The 15,355-nt window shown below is 51.9% G+C and overlaps 3 protein-coding genes across 6 annotated transcripts; 1 reads left to right on the top strand and 2 right to left on the bottom strand.

Annotated features, from left to right (window-relative positions):
* Positions 1 to 2,394: 2,394 nt before the first annotated feature.
* Positions 2,395 to 4,601, bottom strand: Ly6g5b (lymphocyte antigen 6 family member G5B). Its single transcript, XM_004846980.4, is given in 3 exon segments — positions 2,395 to 3,381; positions 3,636 to 3,764; positions 3,889 to 4,601. Coding segments are annotated over 3 exon segments (669 nt in total). The 5' UTR covers positions 4,010 to 4,601; the 3' UTR covers positions 2,395 to 2,962.
* A 194-nt stretch (positions 4,602 to 4,795) lies between these two features.
* On the bottom strand, positions 4,796 to 10,092 carry Csnk2b (casein kinase 2 beta). Of its 2 annotated transcripts, none has more exons than XM_021260111.2 (7): positions 9,829 to 10,092; positions 8,446 to 8,528; positions 7,611 to 7,713; positions 6,761 to 6,876; positions 6,288 to 6,363; positions 5,962 to 6,151; positions 4,796 to 5,031 (listed from the first exon to the last, which is right to left on the bottom strand). In XM_021260111.2, the coding sequence occupies exons 1-7, from the start codon at positions 9,878 to 9,880 to the stop codon at positions 4,941 to 4,943; spliced, it is 711 nt and encodes a 236-aa protein (XP_021115770.1). In that variant the 5' UTR covers positions 9,881 to 10,092; the 3' UTR covers positions 4,796 to 4,940. The 2 variants fall into 2 exon arrangements, with proteins under 2 accessions (XP_021115770.1, XP_004847036.1); XM_004846979.3 differs by lacking the exon at positions 9,829 to 10,092 and adding an exon at positions 9,125 to 9,265.
* Gpank1 (G-patch domain and ankyrin repeats 1) lies at positions 9,442 to 13,507 on the top strand. Of its 3 annotated transcripts, none has more exons than XM_004846984.3 (4): positions 9,442 to 9,738; positions 10,296 to 10,445; positions 11,013 to 11,631; positions 12,880 to 13,507. In XM_004846984.3, exons 2-4 carry the CDS (start codon positions 10,433 to 10,435, stop codon positions 13,322 to 13,324), a joined length of 1,077 nt encoding a protein of 358 aa, XP_004847041.2. In that variant the 5' UTR covers positions 9,442 to 9,738; positions 10,296 to 10,432; the 3' UTR covers positions 13,325 to 13,507. The 3 variants fall into 3 exon arrangements, with proteins under 3 accessions (XP_004847041.2, XP_004847042.2, XP_004847038.2); XM_004846985.3 differs by having other exon boundaries at positions 9,442 to 9,789; XM_004846981.4 differs by lacking the exons at positions 9,442 to 9,738; positions 10,296 to 10,445 and having other exon boundaries at positions 10,464 to 11,631.
* The last annotated feature ends 1,848 nt before the right edge of the window (positions 13,508 to 15,355 follow it).

Below are 15,355 nucleotides of genomic sequence, written 5' to 3'. Positions count from 1 at the left end.
ACAAAGAGGAAGAGGACCTGGAAGCCTCCTGTGGTGAAGGTTCGGAGGTCAGAGGGCACCCTGAGATGGGTCAGACCACAGCTGGGTGGCAGCTGGAGGAAGCTTCCTCAGCCTAAGCCCGTCTTCCAGTTTGACCTGCTAGAGCTGCGTGGGCCTGGACTTGGCCCTCTTCTCCTTTCTCCCCTACCCTTTGAGACAGGGTCTGTCACCCAGGCTGGGCTCAGGCTTGGAATCCTCCCACCTCAGCCTCCCAGAGTAATGGGATTACAGGCACGGACCACTGCACACTGCTCTCTTGTTCTTAATTCATTCTCTTTCATTTCCTAACTTACTTCCTCCTTCCTTCCTTTTTTATTTTTTGTAGTGTCTTCCTATGTAGCTCAAGTGATCCTCCTGCCTCAGCCTCCAGAGTGCTGGGACTACAGGTATGTCTGTACTTGGATTTTTTTTTGTATGGTACCAGGGGTTGAACTCAGGACCTTGTGCTTGTGAGCCAGGCACGGCGGCACTGAGCTAAATCCCCGGCCCTGTGCCTGGCTTTTTCTGTTGTACTTTAGTCAAAGGTCATGGAGAAAGATGGGCCCAATGGGGGTGGGGGGCAGAGTTTGTCCTCTTTCCAACTGTCTACAAATCACAACCTAGAAGTTAACATTGGTATGTTTGCCCCGACACCAGTTGTGAGGTAGGTCTGTTAGTCTGCAGACACTGTGTAGGTCGCGTTGTGTGTCACCATCCCACCAAGCACAGACACTGTCCAGCTGCTCTGAGGACAGGGGCTGCCCCCAAGTCAGGAGTGCCTGGGAAGGGGCACCCGGCAGCCTGAGTGCAAGAAAGGTCTTCCTGGGCTGGGGATTTAGCTCAGTGGTTCTGCCGCCTGCCTTGCAAGCGCAAGGACCCTAGTTCAATTCCCGGTACCAAAAAACAAAACAAAACACAAGAAAGGTCTTCCTGCTGAAGGGAGGGCTGGCTACAAACATTGGTGCGCTTTGTCAGAAAGGCTTAATAAACAAGTAGGCCCACAACACACACACACACAACTGCCCCTCAGTACGGATGACTGAACCCCCGCCTCACCCAGGCTGCATGCTAGACAAGCACTCCTGGGCTGGGGATTTAGCTCAGTGGTTTCGCCGCCTGGTTCACAAGCACAAGGACCCGAGTTCGATCCCCGGTACCAAAAGAAGAAAAAAAAAAAAAAAGTGGTGGACAAGCGCTCCACCACTGAGCTCCAGCCTCAGCCCTTTCTTCAGACAGGGTCTTGCTAAGTCTGTGTGCCCAGGCTGGACTCAAACTTGTGATCCTCCTATCTCTGCCCCTGCCTCCCAAGTACCTGGCTGTGGCAGTCAGGGTGGGATGCCAACCCGGCAGGATGGTGGAGCAGTTCTGCCTGCTTCTGGACAGTGGGTAGAGGTGTGACCCGGCACTGTGCGGCCCCTCCCCTGCCCAGGCTGATGCTCTTCCCTGGCTCTGCCTCCCAGCTGCCCTGAACTGCGCAACTTTCTCCACTGCAATGGTCCTGCCTTGGAACCTGCTGGCTATGGACTGAATCTCCTAAAACCGTTAGCTGTCAGGCACTGTGTCTCAGTGAGAAAACCAATATCCTGGGTTACAGGCACATGCCACTGCATGTGTTTTCATGTGCATGCATAATTACACGCATTCCTTCAATTCTAAGAGGGATTATCCTTCCTGGGCAGGTGACCAAAGTGACTGTGAGACTGACCCAAGTGCCAGGAAAGCTGGGACTGGGCCTCCCAGCCATAAAGTGCCACTGATCTTCAGAAAAAGATTCCATAACCCTAGCACTGGGCTGCAACACTGCGAAGGGCAGAACTCACCTGGGAGTTCTGGGGCTTAAAACAGGGCCTGGCTCAGAACAGTGTCGTCTGCTGAGTGCACCCAAAAGGTTGACTTGTATTCATTACTGCTTTCTGCATGCTTACAATTGTCCCAGAATACTCAAATGAAGATCCAGCTGCTGTGGCCCCACAGTGTACTCTCGGCATAGGCTTGGCCTCCATCTGGACTTCCATGGAGGGGCTCCTGGCTGTCAGGGTCCTTGAAAAGAACTCAGGACCAGCAGAAGCCCAGATCCCTCAGCACTGGGCTCAAATCTACCTGGATGAAAATGTTTTCTTTTGGTGAAAAACTCCAGCACCAACTGGGTTTAACCTCCTAGGTTTTGCAGGCCCGTTCATGCTTGGGGAATCATAATCCTGGTACTTTGATCTTGACCTGAGCAGGGTGGGGAAGGATGTGAAAGGAAGCCACGATGCCAAGGAGAGTGGGCAGGGTTCTGCAATCCTGTCTGAATCCCACACTTACCTAACTCTCTTCAATCTATCTATGCCTGCCCACACTGGAACCTGACCCCACAAACAATGTGACAGTGAGTCCAGTTCTAGTTTATTGTGGAGGGAAATGGGGGACATGGAGCAAATCCAGACAGACCCTCTCCTCTCCTTTCAGCAAGGACTCAGTGAGGTGAAATGGGTCTGAGGAGGCCAAAGACTACGACAGGAGGCCAAAGCAGAAGGCTGGGACAGGAGAGGGGCTAGAGACAGCGAGGAAGGGACACCAGACTGCCACGTTAGGAAATCGGCAAAGACACCCTTCCTGCTGAAAGGCCAGTGTGGCACTGAGTCTTAGAGACAGGCCTAAGGGGATACGGTACCAGGTCTGAGTGGACATGGCAGGTGACCACTGGAGGGGGTGTGGAGCACTCAGATGATGGTTCCTCTGTGCCCTTCTCTCGTCTGGATAGGCAGAATCTATGCTTGAGTTTTTCTAGGAGGCAGAAAGAGCAGTGCAGGATGGGGGGTGGCGTGAAACCTAAATCATACAGATGCTGGAGGTACAAAGGAGGGAAGCCCAGGAGGCCACAGGACCACAGGGTGAGGGTACTGCAGGAGGCTGGGGGTGAGGGGCATTGAACGCGCTGTGGTGTGGGAAGGGGAAGGAGTCAGGGTCCAGCCCTGGGTAGATCCAGAAGTCCTGAGCTGCCGAAGAACAAGTACCTATGGCACAGGTCAGCCACGGACAAGCCTAGCTCCAGGGGCAGGGTGGCCAGGGGGTCTAGGCCTTCAGGTTCCTTCCCAGCATGGAAGCTAGGCAGGGGCAAGGAGAGGTTTAGGGCCTGGTAGAACTGGCAGACCTGGGCGTTGGACAGAGGCAGGGCCAGGGCCTTCTCGGAGAGCTCAGGCAGGGAGCTCTGGAGCTGGGGACTGGTCCAGGAGTTGCAGTAATTGTACTGACAGCCATGGGCCTGATACCAGTGCTGTGAGAAGTAGGTGCTACGCGTTTCTTGGCAGTGGTAGGAACTAATCTGTCCACAGCCTCAGATGTTGAAGCGGACACTGACCTGCAGAGCAAAGGGGACAGCTGTAGCCCCTGATAGTAGCCTCCCTCCCAGTCCTCAAACCTGGATTTTCTGCCTCTGGCACTCCCCAGCCCTTACCTATATCCAGCTTCTATCCTAGGCACCTTTAGAAAGGACAAGAAAAATGTGCTCAGCTGGCCTCCACTCCCAATCCCTCCTTCCAAGATTCTGCTGTCTTCTTCCTGTCACCCAGGCTCCGAGCAGCCCTCATCCGTGAGACCAAGCCACACTGTTCCCTTTCTGGAACTTGACTCACCATAATAGATGGAGATCACCATGCACGGGGATGAGCTGCTGATGGTGCACTTCTCTGAGCCGGAAATGCATCCTACGGCAGGGTCTTCTAAGAGGCAGAAGTGGCAGGTCCGGACTTCGGGAACAGGAACTGGGGAGTGCAGAAGGGGAGATGGGAGTAGCGGCTCACTCCTATGTCTCCTACCCTGCAGGAAGCCTGAGCATCCAGGACACCAGCTGCTCCCTCTCCCTCCCTGGCCCTGGGCTCCACTTACCCTTTCCCAGTGCGAAGCCCACCATGACCAGCATGTCTACAAGCACATAGCCCTTCATTACGGAATTCGGGCAGAAGCAGTTCCTGTGGGACCCCTCGAAACCCCACCTCCTTTGGACCATGCTCCTTGATTCTGAGCTTCAGGGTGCTTTTGGCAGGCAGTCTAAACAGGAGCTTCCAGAGGTGCAGAGCTGTATTCCTGCCTGGGGCAGGATCCTGGCTCAAGGAGGAAGTTATTACCTTGGCAGGAGGGACAATGTGTCCTCACCCACAAGTTCTGGTTCCTGAGCATGGGAGCAGCGGCCCAGACCAGTGGGTACTACCTGGACAACTGAATCTTTACCCACGTGTCTATCTCTATCCTACGTGGCCCCCAAGGACCTATTTACTCCCCTCAGGGCCATGGATTATTTCTGTCTCTGGCACCACCTACTGTCCTCCACACAGGCAGTTCCCACTGTGCTTGGCCAGGGACAAGCGCCCCCACCCAGCCTTCAGAAAAAAGCATGGCACAGCTCCCCCAGCAGGGGGCGCACAGACACCACTGAGCCACAATCTGGACCTCACCTCTCTGCACCCCTTAGCCCCCTTTATTTTAGGACTACATTCCCTTTAAAACCAAAACTGAAATATAGTATTACTGATTAAGTCTGCTGCGGTATAAACACATAGCCGTGGTGCCCGGAGAGGAAAAATACTTCTCCAGTCTTTTGACACCTTTTCCTTTTAACCTTCCCACACCCAGGCTAGGAATTCCGCTCTGCTCTGTTCTAAGGACATCACCCAGGCCCATGGGGAACCAATCGGCACTGGTTTCCAACCTGGGGAGGGTGGGCTGGGCCTTGCGTGCCCCTGAGGTCCAGCACCACCACCTTCCCTTCCCCAATCACAAGCACCAGCCGACTAGCTCATGGCCTTTTCTTCCATTTTATTTCATATTCCCACCACAGTAATGACTCCTTTAATTTAAACTAAAAACCAGAGAGGGCTCCTGAAAGGGCGGCAGTCAAGGAAAGGTGGTGTCAAAGAGCGAGGGGCAGGTGGGATAGGGAATCAGCGAATCGTCTTCACTGGGCTCTTGAAGTTGCTGGCGGCTTGGAGCTGCAGCTGGTAAGCCATTGGATGGATCTTGAAACCATAGAGCCTGGGCCAGAACAGAGGTCAGAGAGAGAGTAGGGTAAGCCCCATCCTGGGCCTGCCACCCCCAGCCCAGCTCCTCCAAGGGCTTGTTCAATGCTTAAGGACAGCGGTCCTCAAATTCATTTGTTCATAAATAGTTATCTTGCACATCCATTAAAACTCAAATTCCAGGCTGGGTGTGGTGGAGTGCACCTCTAGTCCCAGCTACTGGGGAAGCTGAGGCAGGAGACTACCTAGAGCCCAGAGGTTTGAGCCTAGCCTGGGCAACATAGTGAGATCCTGTTCCCAAACAAAACAAGACAAAACAAACCCCAACAGGGGGGCAGGGAGCTGAGGGTGTGGCTCAGTGGTAGAGCATATGCTCACGCTCAGCAAGCATGAGACTCCGGGTTTAATGGTCAGCAATAAACAGAAACAAGCTAAAAAAAGGGGCTCAAATTCTAGGAGATACACATCACTACTTGTTTCAATATAAAGCAGAACCTTTCTTTCCTAGTACAGAATAAAAATAACACATCAGGAATATAAACCATGCTTAACTAGGTTCTGAGATCTCCTGGCAAAAGGTTGAGCACCTGAGATGGTGGCAATAACAGCTACTACTTAAATGGTATTTCAAGGGATTCTAAATAATTCACATGGATAAAGATGCTGCCAGGCATGTCCTAGCACCACCATTGTTTTCTGGACAAGGAAACTGAGGCATTGGCAGTTCAGTAACTTCCCACAGTCACTCAGCAGCCAGAAGCCTGGAGTTTGGTTTTATTTTTTGAGACAGGGTCTTGCTATGTAGCCGCTGATCCTCTTGCCTCAGCTCCTGAGTTCTGGGATTATAGGCATGCACCACACCAGGCAAAGCCCTGACTTTGGGAATCGTTTCCTGGGAATCCTGGGCCTTCCCTCTGACCCTTGGAGATTTTGTCCTGGTCCATACCTGGGGACAAACTGGTTGGCAGGTCGCTTGGGCCGGTACTCGGGATGCACCATGAAGAGCATGTGAGGGAAACCAGTGCCGAAATAGGCGCCATCCGTGTGATGGTGCCTTGAGGACTTGGGTGTGTACACATCCATGCACTTGGGGCAGTAGAGCTTCACCATGGCCTCACCTGGGATGTCCGAAAGGCCTGGGAGACAGCCAGATACTGTAGACCACGAACCTCCAACTCTGCCCTATCTCCCCCCAGGACTCAGGCACGGACCCACAGAGGCCCAACTTCTCGGAGGACTGCCACATGGTGGCCTCCTCTCCCTTCAACTCACCGATGGGAAGCATTGGCTGGTTCTCACAGTACACACGGGGACAGTAGCCAAAGTCTCCCTGCTGGTACTTTTCCAACTGAGGTGAACACAATGGAAAGGGTGGGTGGCTAAGTGCAAAGGAGCAATTCCCTCCTCCACCCAACCGACATCACTCTGACCAGGAGTCCCTTCTCAGGCCCAGAGAGGCCCTCAGATGTCTCTTCCTGTTTAGAGGGCTACAGAATATCAATGCCATTTGCTATTTGTTTCCTGAAGTGGCATTCTATAACTCCCTGTCCAAGGTCTCGTCTCCCTCCCTGAAAATACCCGCCTCAGCATGACCCCAGTAAGGATTCAACTTCCAGGCCCCAGCTCTGAGGTTCTTCCCTTCTTCTCAGTTAGACTCCTAGACTGGAATGAAGCATGACTTCTTGCTGAGGAACCTTTGCTTCCCTTACTGCCTTAGGAATCAAGTGGGAGCAGAGAGGCCTCACCATCTGGGCGATGCCACGGTTGGTGAGGATGTAGCGGGCGTGGATCAATCCATAAAGCATCTCAGCTGCCTGCTCAATCAGGTCGCTCTGGTTGGGGTTGTCTTCCAGCTCTTCATCTGAAACATGGGCCAGCCAAATGCAACCTCTTGTTTTTCAACTTTCCTAGGCACCCCGCCCATGGCCCATGGCCACTCACTAGTTTGCTCAGCACCCATCTCTGAACTTCACCCAATTCATCACCTGGGCATTTGACCCAGAAATCTGGAACTGACCCTTCAGCTCTGCCTTCTTGCCACACCCCTTCAGGCTCTGCTCTCCTCTCCCCCTTCTAACTCCCCCAACACAGAACTGCAAAGATATCAATGCAAAAGGACTCTAGACTAGAGGATGCAAGGCCAGAGAAAGAAGTGGTAAATAAGACCTACGTGGGAAGTGGCATTATGAATAGAACTGAGTTACAGATTTAGAGAGCAAGGGAACAAGTGTTACCAGTCAATCAATGAAGCAAGAGTCAAGCAGGAGATCAAAATAAAGCAGAGGATCTTGGGTTATAGGAGTTGGAGAACCAAAAGGAAATTTAAAAATTCAAGCGCTGGGTGTGGTGGTATGTACTGCAAAGGCCATGGGTTCAATCTCCAGTACAAAAATTTAAAAAATTAAGAAGCAAGGGCTGGGGATTTAGCTCAGTGGTTCCACCACCTGCTTTGCAAGCGCAAGTTCCCGAGTTCGATCCCTGGTACCAAAAAAACACCAAAAACAAAAAACAAATCAAGAAGCAAGTGAACAGGGATTGTAAGAGAGAAAAAGTATGTGCACACACATATACCAAACAACCCTGAGGATGCCTCACCAGGCTCCAGGTCCAAGATCATGTCTAGAGCTTGTCGATAGTGAGGCACCTGTTCATTGAGCCCAGTAAGATTAAATTTGTCTTGGATGTAGTCTTCATCCACCTGTCAGGACACAGAAGTTAAGAGATTAATCCGTATCAGAATCCTGGCTTTGGCCAGGGTTAAGATGCTCCAACTGATGCCTTGTCCTTAACCAACTACAACTATTACGTTCCCACTGTCAACTCCACAGAAGTACTAAAGTCTCTCCTCCCAGCTTACACACACTCTCTCCCATAAAATCTTTAGTTTATCGCTTCTTGGCCTAAAAGCTTTAGTTTTTCTGTTCGAACAATAAGCAAATACAGCGTATCTTTACAGAGACATTCCTTTCAAAAATCACTCTACTTCTGCACCTCATTTCTAGGAACCGGTTTGTCCTCTCCTTAGGGACAGCTGGCTCTCTGAGGACAATGGGGGCTGAATAGCTTGGTTTCTGAAGGCAGTTAGAATCCCTTACATTAACACACAGCTTTGCACATTCCCAAACACTAACAGGCACCATTTCAATTCTAACAGCTACCAGAGATAGACTCTACCAATATCATTCTAGTAACAGAAAAGGCACAGATTGGCTAATCCAGTATCATACTGCTGCAGGGTAGGGGGCTCAGTCTTGGGCCCCAGTCTTGCCACTTTACCACACATTAGTGGAGAGTTATTGATAGGATCCCTCCGGAACAGGAAGGAGTGCCCATGCCTGCATGTAAGACAAGGGTGTAGGAGCCAAACATCTCAGGGGATGTTTGACCAGGTGGGGTATGGAGAAGCCAAGTAGGGAAGAAGAGGACTCACTTCACAGAAGAATTCATTGCCACGGAGCCCACAGAACCAGGAAATCCAGGACACCTCCTCTGAGCTGCTCATCTTTACGTCGGCTGGAAAAACAAGAGTGTAAGCCCCAGGTCTCCTTGTCTCTGGCATCCTCCCTCCTCCCACACTTTGCTTCTAAGCACGGAAGAACCTGGGGCCACCCCTTCTTAAAGGATCGCAAGCTCTGCAGCACCCCTCTCCAACTTCTCTTATTCATCTCACCCCTTTTTCTGTGAGATGAGAAGTTCTCTGAAGTTTCACCACTTGCGAGAACCCAGCAGGTACTGACCCACCGGCCCACCCACACAGCCGGCGCTCCTGAGGGCCAGGCTCCTCTCCCTTCGGTGGCAGCCCCGGCAGAGCCCTCTGCTTCCTACCACCGTAGGTGACTGCCTGTCCCCAGCGCCTTACCCCAGGGTCCCGAAGTTTATCCTTCCCAAGCAAGAGCCAGGCCCCTCTTCGCACAGGCTCGGGGCGGCCGTCAGGTCCGCTCCACAGGACTCTCCGCATCCCGCCTCCGGCCCTCAGCCACTCTCAGCCACCCTCCCTCCTTTGGTACCAGACCAGGTCACTTCCTTCTTCGCCCCCACATCAGGCGCGGAGACCCCCCCACGTGCCGCGCCCAGGGACAGGGGACTCAGGACGGGGACCTCAGACTCACCAGCGGGACGGGAACCGGGAGCGGGGTGGGGGAGGGGAGCTGCTGCTAGCGAGCAACGCCGCGGACCGCCGAAGCGCAGGCCGCGGACCGACCGCGGCAGTCGAAGTGGGGTGGGGGGGTGGAAATTGGGGAGGGCGGGGGAAGGGAGTAGTGCGCAGGCGCCAAGAGCCGGGCGCCTCGGAGAACGCCGGGAGATGAAGTTCTCAGTGGGATGAAAGACTAGCGAGACGAGGGAGAAGTGAACTACGAATCCCAGGAGGAACCGGGCACTTCTCTAGGGTCGCGAGACCTTAGAGGAAGACGCCTGGGGGCGGGGCGCAGCGAGATAAAACCGGAAGCGGAAGCCAAGCGCCGAATTTGGGCCAAGGGGCCTGGGAAATAGTCTTGAGTTCCCTGCGTCTAGGGGCTGAGCGAGGGCAGGAATGGGAGCGAGACGGTGGGATCCCTCCCAGCTGCTCCCCTCACACGGTTCTCTTTGAATTCCGGCGCGGCACAGCGCTGCCGCCCAGGCGGCTAACTCCATTCCGGACCAATCCACTGGCCGCCTGTCAGGCTCGGCCCTGGAGCTTCCGACAGGGACCCTGTTCCGCCCAGCATCTGCCCTGAGGCAGGAGGTGCGCTTGGCTTCACGCTGAGGGACTTGGGTCGGGTGTGCTGGGGCTGAGGTGAGCCGAGTGGTCGGAAGAGTGATCCAGTGCGCTAACCTGAGGTGGCTCCAGCCATTCTGCTATTCAGCGTCCCTTTGCATTTCTCCATTTACTTTTAGGGTTTGGAGTGTTTTGTTGCGGGCTCTGAGTGTGTTCTTCGAACCCTGGTCAGAATAATGGTGAGGGGCACCTGGACGTTATTTCATTTCACAGCTTCTCGGCATTCCCCGTGTTACCTTCTGCCTCCTCAGGGCCTTTCTTAGCCCGGAGAGTGGGTTCCCAGCCTCAAAATGAGCGTGGAGCAGGGGCGTCACATTGAAGACTGCGAAGGGCATTGTGGGGCTTTCTGTTAAAGCAGGATCCCAACCGACGCGAGGCGTCCTCCTGGGGCCTCGGGCTGCCCCGCACGCAACGCTTTGCGAGCATACTTGGAAAGGGTCAGGAAATCGAACCTTGGGAGCGGTTTTATGTTATTGCCATGCTTTCATCTTCGTGTGGTGTGATCAATTGTGTCAACTCTTTAGATTGGAATATCGCGATTTTGCGATATGGAAGCTACAAAGCGATGCCGATAGGAGCCTTTTCCAGAAAAACGTCTGTTTTTGTTTGGGAAGAGGAGACTTCTGAAACAGGACCAGGGAAAATCTAAAGGGCAAGGCCGATGTTTCTTAATGGTATGTGTTATGGAATGGGAATGTGTTCAAAGAGAGCCTGGCATTATTTGTTGGAGAGAGGATAGTGGGGTGCAACGCAGAACCTATAGATAGATATAGATAGATGTCTTGTGGAGTTAGTTAACTTTTTGTTTTTTGTTTTTCTTTCCTTTTTATCTCTCTTGGGGTTCTGGGGATGGAACCCAAGGCCCTTCCACGCTAGACAAGTCTCCTACCACCGAGCTGCACCACTAGCTCTTGAGACTTCTTTTTTGGATCGAACTCCAGACCTTACCCTTGCAAGGCAGGCACCGGAACCACTGAACTAAATCCCGGCCCCAGAGTTTTCTGTATTAACCTTTACTAAGGGACAGGGTCTGTTCTAGGGTTATGTGTTTTTTCACAGGATCCATGGTTCTAAAATGGGTCAGTTTGGGGGCAGGAGTATTTTTTATTCTAAAGCTAATTTTCCTCATTCCAGGAGGCCCCTGGAGGTGGCGCTAGTCACCATAGACACCATGGTAGGGGTGGCTGAGGGTTGCCTGTCTCATCCTTACGTAGTCTTCATTTTCTCAATTCCTCCAAAAGCTATGTCCAGGCCAATGCTCATTACGTTCACTCCAGCTACTAACCCCAGTGACCTCTGGAAGGATGGGCAGCAACAGCCCCAGCCTGAGGAGCCAGAGCCTACCCTGGATGGGGCTGCAGCCCGGGCTTTCTATGAGGCCCTGATTGCAGATGAGAGCATTGCCTCCAAACCCCAGAGAGCTCAACCTGAGGCTGCCTGGGAGGGAAAGAGGAAGAAAAGAAGAGCAATGAGGGAAGCAACAGCACAAGCGGGAGTATCAGGAAGACATGGACAGAGAAGATCCCATGTGGATGAGGACAAGATGACCCAGTGGATACTGAAGGCAGCCCAGGAGGGAAATGTGGCAGAACTTCGAAGGCTGTTGGAGCCCCGTGAAGCAGGGGGAGCTGGAGGAAATATCAATGCTCGGGATGCTTTCTGGTGGACCCCCTTGATGTGTGCTGCCCGAGCAGGCCAGGGGGCTGCTGTGCGCTATCTCCTAGGCCGGGGGGCTGCCTGGGTTGGGGTCTGCGAGTTGGGTGGCAGGGATGCTGCTCAGCTGGCTGAAGAAGCAGGCTTCCCTGAGGTGGCCCGCATGGTCAGGGAGAGCCATGGAGAGACTAGGCACCCAGAGAACCGGTAAGGGGGAGCCTTAAATCCATACGCATCTTTCAGGGTGTTCTGCTTTTCCTGGCTGCCTCACAGCAGGAACAGCCCCCAGAACAGCTATAAGGAATCTCTTCGTTCTCCAGTGTTAAGGAAATATAGTACAGTGGTTATGGACATGAGCTCCTAGGTTTTAAATCCTGAGTCTACTAACTTGGAACCAACTTTACATCTGTGTCTCAGTTTCCTTTTCTGAGAAACAGGGATAATAAGCACCTTTTTCATGGGCCAGTTGTTAGGATTTAATGAGTCAATATATTTGAGTGCTAGAACAGTCATAGTCCTTATCATTTCACACTTGTCCAAGAGCTTGTGAGGCTTGGTTACTGTCTTAGTTTCTTTTCTCTCCTTGCTGAGACAAAAGAAAGTTAAAGGGGAAAGGTTTAGCTCACAGTTTATAGAGGTTTCAGTCCATAAGCAGCTGGCTCCAAGGCAGAGTGGCACATGGCAGAGGAGTGTTGCAGAGGAAAAACACTTCATGGCACCCATGTGGTAGCAAAAGCAGCAAGGGACCTTAACAGCCTCTTCCTGCCCCTTTTATCTTAGACTTCTTAGGGTGGGTAGCACTTAGAGCTTTAATCCTAGTGCCCTTGAGCCTAGTATTACACCATGATTCAGTCACACAGTCTGAATTCAGGTACCTTTGAAAAAGCTCTATCTAGGGCCGGGGATTTAGCTCAGTGGCACTGCATCTGCCTCACAGTCCCAAGGTCCTTCGTTCCATCCTGAGTACCAGAAAAAGAAAAAAAAAAAGCTCCATCTAAGACTTCATGAGGCTTTGAGGGGACAGCTAGACCCAAACCATAACAGTTACCAACTCTTTTCCCACTGTTCCCCTTTGGAACCCTTATGGTTAATGGGGAGGGCTAGGAATGTAGCTCAGTGGTAGAGAGCTTGCCTAGCGTGCAAGAAGCTGTGGGTTTTTGTTTTGAGACAGAGCCTGGCTGTGTGGTTCATACTGGCTTTGAACTCACTTTGTAGCCCAGGTTGGCCTTGAACTCACAGTGATCCTGCCTCAGCCTCTTAAGTGCCACACCCAGCTAGACCATGGGTTAAATCACCAGCACCAAAACAAAAAACAAAACTGGTGATGCTGAGTTCCAGGAAGGCAATTTGTTCTTTAGCAGGAAAGCTGGAAGCATTCTGCCCTGCCCTGCCAGCCCCTTCTGAGGCCTCAGTTGTCCCTTTCTTTGCCCTTAAAACTTTTTCTTTTCTCTGCAGGCTCCCCTCTCCCAACCCCCAGTATTGCAAGACCTGTGACATCTGCTTTGAAGACTCCAACCACTATACATCCACAGCTCACCTGCTGTCACTAGCCAGGGGTCCCCAGCTCCCCAACCATCCCCTTGGGGTGCCCACATCCAGCCCTGGCTTCAGGCTGCTGCTGAAGGGAGGGTGGGAGCCAGGAATGGGGCTGGGGCCCCGGGGTGAAGGCCGTGCCAACCCTGTTCCCACTGTCCTCAAGAGGGACCAGGAAGGACTGGGCTACAGACCAGCACCGCAGCCTCGAGTCACACACTTCCCAGCTCGAGATCTCCGGGCTGTGTCTGGGAAAGAGAGAGCCCTTCGGGTGGTCACACTGAGCCGGAGGGAGAACAGAAGACAGGAGGAAAAGGACAGCGCCTGGGAGCGGGATCTCAGGACATACATGAACCTTGAATTCTGACTTTGTGAAGTTTGACCCTGGTCTGTTACTGAGGTTTGAACTTTGACTTCTGATGTGGACACTTTGATTTCTACTTCCTGGATTCTACCCAGCTGCCAAACCCTTAAGTTTTAGTCAGTAGGCTCTGCTCCTGGGAGAGAGATACTGACATATGAGAAATAAATCAACCTTCTCCCTCCCTCACTTACTTTTCTGGAACTGGTGTGGGGAAGTCTAATGAAAGTCTGGGAACCACACGTAAGTCTCAACATGAGCCAGAAGAGGCAGCCATTGTGGTGGCATGGTATCTTTCTGCCAGTCCTAAGGCCTGCTGTGAGTGCCCCACCTCTTTCAAACCCAGGCACCAGGAATTTTCACCTCTCCCTGGAGGGTCCTCTGACCACTCCAGTCACCAATTTCATAAACAGCCAGGCACAGTGGTACACACTTGGAATGCCAGTACTCTGGGAGGGTGAGGTAGGAGGATCACAGCTTTGAGGCCAACCTGGGCCATTTTAGCAAGACTCAAAAGGGGTGGGATTGTAGCTCAATGTGAAGGGCCTGCATTCAGCCCCCAGTACATTTAAAACAATAAAACGTGGGGGCTGGGTATTTAGCTCAGTAGTTCCACCGCCTGCCTCAAAAGCCAAGGACCCGAGTTCGATCCGAGGTACCAAAAAAAAAAAAAAAGGCAGGGGATTTAGCTCAGTGGTTTCGACGCCTCCTGCACAAGCGGAAGGACCCAAGTTTGATCCCCGGTACCAAAAACAAAAAAAACAATGCTAAAGGAGTTCACAGTTGAAGAAGGTATATGATCAGACATAATGCATTATCCACACGGTGGAATACAGCAACATGAGGAAGACAAAGAGGGAAATGGGTCCCTGGGACCTAGCAAGGGTCTGAAGCGAGAATTGAAGCCCACCGGGAGAATGAAGAGAGACCTCGACACAGAAGGAGGGGGTGGCAAGTGGTGCTTTCTCCCTGAGTCTTGACTCACTGTGTGGGAGGGGTGGCTTGAACCTGCAGACCCATGGTGAGTACTGGGGACCCCTGAGGCCTCCATGGAGAAATTTGCCAGTGGAATGGAGCAGTGGACTCAGCAGACTGCAGTGGCTAGTGTGTTATTCAGGTTCAGACAACCCCCCCCCCCCAGGAGAGGGGAATTGGCCAGCAGCCATCTTAGAGAAGGGTCAACTGAGCTCAGAACTCAGAGCAACTGTGGGCTCCAACTAGCAGCTCCTAGTGTCAGGGTGAGGCAGAACTGAGTTCAAATTGGCAGGAGGTCAAGGAGCCCAGTTAAAGCCAGCAGCAAGCCAAGTTCAAGGTGGGAAGAGGCACACTGAATATTGCAGGGTCAACAAATTGGGTTCCAGCCTCACAGCCAGAAACTAGCCTGAACTTTAGTGGAACTAAAGGTGTGGGCTTCCTGGGATTATCCACTACCCCGCCATAAATCTATATCTGGCTTGCTGGAATTAATCAACATGGTTCTGTGCTCTGCCCACACTGTCTACCAGTGATAGCAGAGACATGCCCTGAAGTGGATAATTTTTTTTTTTGAAAATTTTCCTGTTTTCTTTTTGTTGTTTTCTTTCTTGTTTGTTCTTGTTTTTATATGAGTGTGAACATTGTTTCTCTTTGTTTTGTTGTGCTGTTCTCATTTTTATTTCTTCCTTCTCTCTTTCCCTCCTGTCTTTACCAGTTTCCCAAAGTGCTCCAGCTTTGCTTCTAATCTCTTCCTCTTCTTCATTTTCTCTATTTTTTCCCCATCTCCTTTTAAATTTTCTCTCCTGAGGGTAAAATTGCCACATTGAGGGCATATTTACTGTACACAATTTTCTGGGGCCAGAGATTTAGCTCAGTGGTTCTGCCACCTGCCTTGAAAGCAGAAGGACCTGAGTTCAATCCCCAGTACCAAAAAAACAAAAACAATTTTCTGGTTTGTTTTAGATTTTATTATACAACCACAAATATAGTTCATATGGTTAAAGGTGGAAAATTAATACCACAGTTTGTCATTTTCTAAGCTGTTTGATGCTATTGTTATAG

The sequence above is a fragment of the Heterocephalus glaber genome, unplaced genomic scaffold (assembly GCF_053883595.1).
Source record: "Heterocephalus glaber isolate CG9 unplaced genomic scaffold, H.glaber_assembly_v1.0 deba00001141, whole genome shotgun sequence".
Taxonomy (NCBI): Eukaryota; Metazoa; Chordata; class Mammalia; order Rodentia; family Bathyergidae; genus Heterocephalus; species Heterocephalus glaber.
Note: the sequence above shows the minus strand (reverse complement) of the source record. Positions and strands in the feature narration are given on the sequence as shown.

What these genes read in the sequence shown, in the direction of transcription:
- Csnk2b (XM_021260111.2), bottom strand. Translation starts at nt 9,880, where the DNA reads ATGGAGAAATGCAAAGGGACGCTGAATAGCAGAATGGCTGGAGCCACC. An exon ending in CCAGCCAATGCTTCCCATCG is followed by an intron (nt 6,152 to 6,287) that starts GTGAGTTGAAGG and finishes GCTGTCTCCCAG; the next exon opens with GCCTTTCGGACATCCCAGGT. An exon ending in GCCAACCAGTTTGTCCCCAG is followed by an intron (nt 5,032 to 5,961) that starts GTATGGACCAGG and finishes GTTCTGGCCCAG; the next exon opens with GCTCTATGGTTTCAAGATCC.
- Gpank1 (XM_004846981.4), top strand. Translation starts at nt 10,847, where the DNA reads ATGGGTCAGTTTGGGGGCAGGAGTATTTTTTATTCTAAAGCTAATTTT. An exon ending in ACTAGGCACCCAGAGAACCG is followed by an intron (nt 11,632 to 12,879) that starts GTAAGGGGGAGC and finishes TTTTCTCTGCAG; the next exon opens with GCTCCCCTCTCCCAACCCCC.